Source organism: Dipodomys ordii, unplaced genomic scaffold (assembly GCF_000151885.1).
Source record: "Dipodomys ordii isolate 6190 unplaced genomic scaffold, Dord_2.0 Scaffold20, whole genome shotgun sequence".
NCBI classification, from domain to species: Eukaryota; Metazoa; Chordata; class Mammalia; order Rodentia; family Heteromyidae; genus Dipodomys; species Dipodomys ordii.
This window is the reverse complement of record NW_012267236.1, coordinates 3,708,740-3,717,147: the sequence shown is the minus strand read 5'-3', so window position 1 is coordinate 3,717,147 and position 8,408 is coordinate 3,708,740. Positions and strand designations below refer to the sequence as shown.

At 37.4% G+C, this 8,408-nt stretch overlaps 1 protein-coding gene across 1 annotated transcript in view; it reads left to right on the top strand.

Moving 5' to 3' along the window:
• The window catches only part of Birc6 (baculoviral IAP repeat containing 6), a gene marked incomplete at its 5' end in the record, with an annotated part of 230,437 nt that overhangs the window by 170,529 nt on the left and 51,500 nt on the right, over positions 1-8,408 (top strand). Inside the window, 4 exons of the mRNA XM_013013525.1 lie at positions 894-921; positions 3,498-3,629; positions 6,540-6,707; positions 7,916-8,089. Coding sequence (XP_012868979.1) covers positions 894-921; positions 3,498-3,629; positions 6,540-6,707; positions 7,916-8,089 — 502 coding nt within the window. The remainder of the gene's footprint in view (positions 1-893; positions 922-3,497; positions 3,630-6,539; positions 6,708-7,915; positions 8,090-8,408) is intronic.

Here is an 8,408-nt window from a genome sequence, read left to right as displayed (position 1 = left end):
CCCACGACTGGACAAAAACAAAAAGTATATGCTATTTGTCTTAGATTATCTTGATTAAGATAATGATCAGTTATGCCCATTTTCCTGTAAAGAACTTATTTTCATTCTTTATGGTTTCATTATAAATATTGGCTCAATTAATAAATTACATCATACATAATTATTTAGCAGTAATCATTCTGGTGTTGGACACATTTATGTGTGTTACAAGTATTTTATAAGCATTATATTGTTACATCCTCACAACATCTCATTGAAGTAAATTTTATTATTTTTTGTTTGTTTTATACAGGTACTGGGGCTTGAATTTTAGGCCTCATGCTCTTACTTGATTCATCTGTTCTAGCTAGAACTCTGTCACTTTAGCTACACTTCCACTTACAACGTTTTGCTGGTTAATTGGAAATATGTGGACTTTTACGCTGGGCTGGATTTGAACCATGATCCTTAGATCTCAGCCTCCCAATTAGCTAGGATTACAGGTTTTCATCTATGACAAAATGTGATGATGAATTTTTTTAAACTGATTTAATATACATGGAATTTTCATTTTAATGAATTAAGGTAGTGGGTGAAATAGAAAAATAGGGTAACAGATTTGAAAGTGTTGATCTTAAAGTTTGTTTGACTGTACTACTGGGGCTGTACCCTTTTGATTACTTGCATAGGACTTCACTGACATTGGGAATATACAGTATTCATTCGCCATTTAGGACTGATTTCTTTACTCCTTTGAGTAGCACTTTTTATGGCATTAGATCAATTTTTGGAATGTATTCCAATATTTACTGAAGTCTTTAATAAGGCTCTTTATAGCTCACTACAGCTGTATGCAAGTTACCCCTCCCTAACAATATGCCCTAAGAACTATAACTATTTTTGCCTTCCTGCAGTGTTGTGAATCATCAACCCTTGGGTTGGGTGATACCTAGGTTGTATTGGCTTGGTCTGGGAAAGTCATAAACAAAAAGTAAGCAATTTTAGCTCCCATCTCAAGTTGCTTTGCCTATTTATCAGCATCTAAATACTTACTGCATATATTTTCTTAATTATTGGTCATTTCAAGAGAAAGAATTAAGTTTGAGTACTTACTTCACCTTGGGCAGCAGTGGGATTCTGAATTAGTAGCTTCAAACAGGAAGTTGAGAAAATATATTTTTATTGCATTTTTTGGTGTATATAAATTTTATGAATTAGATTTTAATTAAAAATTAAATATTTCAGTGATTTGTATCAGTATTTTTGCTACTTGACAATAATTTTGCATTTCCTCTTGTTCTTCTTCCTTTCCATTCTTCTTTCTCTCCCTATCTTCTTTGCCTTCCTTCCTTACCTCTTCTTCCCTTTCTCCCTCTCCTTTTCATACTTCCTTAGCAAGCATATTGCCAAGAATTGAAAATAAAACTAAAAAAAGTTCACTGGCATATTCTCAGGTACTCAAAACTATAAATAGGAATTGTTCCAAAACATACTGTCTTATTCTTGGATTGTTTCAATCTTTTTTTTGCGGGGGGGGGGGGATGTTCGGTCCTGGGGCCTGAACTCTGGGCCTGGGCACTGTCCCTTAGCTCTTCAGCTCAAGGCTAGTGCACTGCCACTTGAGCCATAGCGTCACTTCTGGCTTTTTTTTCCCTCCTGCTTATGTCGTGCTGAGGAATTGAACCGAGGGCCTCATGCATGTGAAGCAACCAGTCTACCACTGAGCTCTGTTTCAATCTTTTTAACACTACAAATCTTTTGGGACGTAACTGTGTTAGAAAAATAAAAAGAGAATCTATCATAGCTATGTAGTAAAAACAATTCTGAATTCCTAATTAAGAATTCAAAGCAGGGGCTGGGAAGGTGGCTCAGTGGTAGAGCGCTTGCCTTGCATGCATGAGGCTCTGGGTTCTATTCCTCAGCACCCCATAAGCAAAAAGAAAAAACTGGAAGTGGTGCTGTGGCTCAAGTGGTAGAGCACTAGCCTTGAGCTGAAGAGCTGAGGGACAGCGCCCAAGCCCAGAGTTCAGGCCCCACGACCGGACCAAAAAATAAAAAATAAAATAAATTAATTAAAAAAAAAGAATTCAAAACAATTCAACTTTTAGATTCCTGAATAGCTAAATTCTAACATCTAACTACCTTCTTATTTATATATATATATATATTTTTTTTGGCCTGGCCCATGGCTTGAACTTAGAGCCTGGGTTATGAAGTTTTTTGCTTAAGGTTAAAGCTCTTCCACTTTAGCCACAGTTCCATTTCCGCTTTTTTTTTTTTTTTTTTTGTGGGTCGTGGGGCCTGAACTCTGGGGCCTGAGCGCTGTCCCTCAGCTCTTCAGCTCAAGGCGAGCACTCTACTGCTTGAGTCACAGCACCACTTCTGGTTTTTGAGTGGTGTATTGGAGATAAAAGTCTCATGGACTTTCCTGCCCCTGCCTGGCTTTGAACCTCGATCCTTAGATCTCAGCCTCCTAAGTAGCTAGGATTACAGGCGTGAGCCACCAGTGCCCGGTTCCCATCCGTCCCCACATCTCACCCTCCCCACCCCCGCTTTTTTTTTTTTTTTTTCCCTTTTTTGAGATAGTGAGTTTTGAATTCAGGGCCTTATACTTTTCTAAGTAGATGCTTGATCCTCCATCCTCACATCTCAGCCTCTTGAATTGCTTGGATTACAGATGTGATCTATGGACACTGGCATACTTTTTTTTTTTTTTTTCCCTTTTTACTGGGCTGGGAGTATGGCTTAGTGGTAGAGTGCTTGCCTAGCATGCATGAAACCCTGGGTTTGATTCCTCGGTACCACATAAACTAAAAAAGCTGGAACTGGCACTATGGCTCAAGTAGTAAAGTGCTAGCCTTGAGCAAAAGAAGCTCAGGCCCTGAGTTCAAGCCCCAGGAAAAAAATTACTAATTTGCTGTATACTTGTGTAATGAAAAAAAATATTAGATGGTGAAAACCTTTAATGTCCATTTCAAATAGAGCAAGAAAATGTTATTTTTTTATCTATCCTTTTATTTTTAATAAAATTAACAAAGTAAAAATCGCTATTAGTAGCAGTTAGTTCCTAAACACTCATATTTGCAGCATGAATAGAAATCTCAACTGTGAGGCTTAGAGCTTGAACTCCATGAATGACATTCACCATTTATCAGGAGTTTGACTCAAGCTGTTTCCCCCTTTGGAAACACATATTGTTTCTTCATATTCATGGTGTTGTAATGATGAATTAGATATAGGTGCACACATGTTGAACTCATTCTAATACTTCAAACTTCTTCTAAAGGTCTTAGTAGTTCTGGTATGGTACTTTCTAGTGATTGTTAAGTGGTTACTGTATTTTCTATGGTTATTAGTAAATTGTTCATAAACATCAGGTTTTAACTTAAAGCATTTCTTCTAAATTGCTTCATATGAACTCTGGTTCGGATGATATCTATAGAACCTTTCTGAATACTTTGTTTTCTTTTTAATTGATTTAGAAAAGTAGTGTAATTTTCACAGTTATTTTCTTACAGATACTCCAAGTATCACAGCTAAACTAATTAGTGAACAAAAAGATGACAAAGAAAAGAAAAACCATGAAGAGAAAGAAAAAGTTAAGGCAGAAAATGGATTTCAGGATAATTACAGTGTTGTTGTTGCCTCAGGTATGCTATTTTTTCCTTCTTATTTTATTAGGATTTCTAAAATTCAACAGTGTATATTTATTGGAACTCCATGTATTAAACTCCAATGCATTAAAGCAAACAATTAACTTACAATGTTTTAATAATAGACTTTAATATGTTGCACCTAAAGTCTGTCATTATTTTAGGGGGTCCAATCATGGGGTCTGAACTCTGAGCTTGGGCACTGTCCCTCAGCTCTTCAGCTCAAGGTTAGACTTGAGCCATAGCGCCACTTTCAGCTTTTTTCTTTTTTGTTTATGTGGTGCTGAGCAATGGAACCCAGGGCCTCAGGCATGCAAGGCAAGCGCTCTACCACTGAGCCACCTTCCCTGCCCAAGTCTGTCATTATTTTATACCCAAAGTTTATTCAATTTCATCAGATACTAAGCATGTATGAATAACTTGTACTTTATATTTAAACTTGATAACGCTTACTCCTAAGTAAGGGTTAGTGATACCTGTACATGTACCCTAAGTATTTAGGAGTTTTTATATAACATCTTTGTTCAAAAGGATGCAAAAATCATGGTGAAAAAGAATTCTTAAAAGTTTTCATTTACAAGCTGGGCTGCAGTGGCTCATGCCTGTAATCCTAGCTACTCTGGAAGCTGAGATCTGAGGATCCCGTTTCAAAGCCAGCCGGGATAGGAAAGGCTGTGAGACTCTTAGTTCCAATAAACACTCAGAAAACTGGAAGTGGCACTTTGGCTCAAGTGGTAGAGTGCTAGACTTGAGCTGAAGAGCTGAGGAACAGTGGCCAGGCCCAGAGTTCAAGCCCTATGACCCCCAAAAACGTTTCCATTTACAGTATGTTCATAACATACAGCTAACTGAACTAGCCTGGAGATAGTGGTGTATGCCTTGTAATTCTAGCTACTCAAAGGATGAGTTCTGGGGATTGCAGTTTCACAGCCAGCCAGAACAGGAAAGTCTGTGAGACTCTTAGCTCCAATTAACCAGCAAAAATCTGGAAGTAGAGTTATGGATCATTGGGCTAGAGTACCTTGCAGAAAAGCTAAAGGACAGCACACAGGTCCTGACACACATAAAAATAGCTGAACAATAAGTTTTTAATATTAACTTCAAGAAGTAAAAAAATAGCAAGTATAACATAACTTTGGAGTATTCTTTTATAGAGTAAGATTATTTTAGTTCAAATATAATGTTCAACATAAAAATCAGAGAGCCAGCTGGGCTGCCTGTAATCCTAGCTATTCAGGAGGCTGAGATCTGAGGATCGTAGTTCAGGGCCAGCCCAGGCAGGAAAGTCCTTCTCCAATAAACCACCAGAAAACCAGAAGTACCGCTGTGGCTCAAGCAGTAGAGCACTCACCTTCAGCTGAAGAGCGCAAGGACAGCACCGTGCCCAAGCCCAGAGTTTAAGCCCCACAACTGACCAAAAAAAAAAAAAAGACCCAGACAATGAGGGTGCACTCATATAATTCCAGTGGTAACAAGAGCATTGGCATTTGAAGACACCCAAGGCAAAAAAGTAAAATAAGGCCCTCTTTTATTTTTTTTAACTTTTAAAATTATTTGGTATTGGGGCTGGGAAGGTGGCTCAGTGGTAGAGCGCTTGCCTTGCATTCCTGAGGCCCTGGGTTCAATTCCTCAGCATCACATAAGCAAAAAAGAAAGAAGCCGGAAGTGGCGCTGTGGCTCAAGTGGTATAGTGGTAGCCTTGAGCTGAAGAGCTGAGGGACAGCACCCAGGCCCAGAGTTCAGGCCCCACGACCGGACCCAAAAATAAATAAATAAAAATAAAATAATTTGGTATTATAAAGGTGATGTACAAAGGGATTACAGTTACATAAGGCAGGTGATGAGTACATTTCCTTTTGTACAGTGTCATCCTTTCCCTCTTCCAGACCCAGAAAAGGATATTTCTTTTAAAAATAGATTTTTATTCTGGTAGCTCACCTGTAATTCTAGCTACTCAGGAATCTGAGAATCACACTTCAAAGCCAGCCTGGGCAGGAAAGTCCATGAGACTGTTTTCCAATTAACCACCAGAAAACTGGAAGTGGCACTGTGGCTCAAGTGGTAGAGTACTCATCTTGAGCTGAAGAGCTGAGGAACAGCACCCAGGCCCAGAGTTCAAGCCCCACACCCAACCAATATAAATATATAATTTTATTTGTTATTAAGATATTGTCTAGAAGGTTTACCATTTCATAATTCAGGTAATGAATACATTTTTTTTTTTGAACAGAGTCACCCAATCACTCAATTTCCTCTTCCTGTCCCCGCCCCCAAGTTACATAGTAGTATATACAGAATTGCATGATTGCATTTGTTCATCCCTCTCCCCTCCCTTTCTGTGTAAGACCCACTTTCAAAAATAAAATCATGGCTTGTGGTGATGCAACTACTAAGGAAACAAAGGTAGAGGACTATAGTCCAAGGCTGGCTCAGGAATAAGTATGAGACCCTATTTGAAAAAAGAGTAAGATTAGAAATATTGATGAGGACTATTTTGGTTTAAGTGGTAGAGTGCTTGCCTTAGTCAAAGCTTCAGTACTACCTAAATAAATAAATAAATAACTTCTTAATTAGGAAGACTTCTGTATACTTTATCTTACAGAAAAATCAGTACAAAATTGCTTATACAAATTTATATAGAGGAGTATTCTACATAGGCAATCATCTGTATCTCATACATTATAACAACTAGCAATAATTTTACTATTTGGGATAAATTTTACGTGCATAGCTAAAATTATATATAGTATATTATAAGGACTAACAGAATTGGGAGGTTAGATACTAGATTAAAGAATATTTGTTTAATGTAGTGTTAGTTAGGAATGTGTGCTTTAGTAAAATAATATGGAAACTCACTTGATATTAGGGTCTTGGGTACCCATCGTTTTTCTTATTTTGTTTCAGGACTGAAATCCCAGTCTAAACGTGCTGTCTCAGCTACACCATGTCGCCCACCATCCAGGAGAGGGAGGGCCATTCCTGATAAAATAGGAAGTACTTCTTCAGGTGCAGAGACTGCCAACAAAATAATTACTGTCCCAGAGTTTCATCTGTTTCACAAACTCTTGTCAGGTAATATTCACCATTAGTAAACATCAAAGAACTTTTAATCATGCAGGTATATTCATTATATGTGTAGTCACCAGACCCGTCTTTGACCAGGTGCTTTTTATGAGGCAAATGAGTGAGACTTTCTTCATATAGTTCTTTTCAAAACCAGTAAGGGAAAAATGAATTTTTAATTCTTGTCAAGTTACATATTTGCTGGCATTTGATGTTAATGTGATAACCCTGAGAAAATGGTTAAACACTAAGAAAATGGTTAGACAGAAAAGAAAGGAATATGAGGCTATTTTTGTAGGTGTAATTTTAGCATCGATTCTGTGATAAGCAGAATCCCAATATAATAATAAATGATATGATTTTCCAACCAAAGGCAAATTATATTGACAAAATGATATCCTGTTTACCAAATTATATTGACAAAATGATATCCTGCTGTTCCCTAGTCAAACTGCTAAGTAACTGAATGGATTTTCTTTCTTAGTTTTACATTACCCATTTATAGCAGAGGTCAAACAAGTTGTTTCTGCTGGGTGGGATACCTCTCTTTTGTATATTGGGTTTTTTTTGTTTATTTGTTTATTTTTTGTTCAATCTGGTTCTTGAACTTTGGGCCTGGGCACTGTCCCTGAGTTCTTCAGCTCAAGGCTAGTGCTCTATCATTTAAGCCACAGTACAACTTCTGGTTTTCTGGTGGTTAATTGGAGATAAGAGTCTGGACTCTCCTGCCCAGACTGGCTTTGAACCGCCATCCTCATATCTCAGGCTCCTGAGTAGCTAGGATTACAGACATGAGCCACCAGTGCCCAGCTGAATATAGGGTTTATATTTGAATACAACTATCCCCACACATTAATGTGTTATCTATTTGTATACTTTGGCATAGAGGTGGTAGTTATAATAGGCCATAAGGCCTGTGCATATTAAAGGATCTGTTACATAGTCCTTTATGGAAATATTTGCCAACCCTAGATTTATTGCATCTTCACTTGTTCCTTTGTTTCTGTCTTCCTATGATATCTTACTTTAATACTTTGTGTAGATACTCTTCACATATCAGAAATAAGACTTTCCAATAACTAGTTTGAAATTGTATTGAAATTCGTGCCTGAATCAAACTTGTTCCTGTGTTACAGTAAAACTAGTATGTAATGGAGTAAATCAAGACAAGTAAATGCTTCTCTGTCTTGGATTAACTTAAGTCATTTCATTTTTAGGCCAGCCATTGCCAGCAGAAATGACACTTGCCCAGCTTTTAACTCTCCTCTATGACCGAAAACTTCCTCAGGGTTACCGTTCAATAGATCTGATTGTTAAATTGGGATCAAGAGTTATCACAGACCCAAGCCTGTCAAAAACAGATTCTTTTAAAAGACTACACCCTGAAAAAGGTATGTGTGGTCATATTACTTTACAAATTATAGTCATTAAAATACAGCAGTTTCTAAAAAAATAAAATAAAATATAGCAGTTTCTAAAAAAAAAAATATATATATATATATAGCAGTTTCTATAGCTAATGACTTAATTTGTGTTTTCATTCCATTAGCGAGATACATTCTTTTTGTCTGAGTGATTTACTTTTAATTTTTAATTCCTTCCTGTTTCTATGCCTTTGCCTTGCCTCCCCCTTCCCCCTTGCTTCCCCCTTCCCCCTTCCTTTCCCTTCCTTTCCCTTCCTTTCCCTTCCTTTCCCTTCCTTTCCCTTCC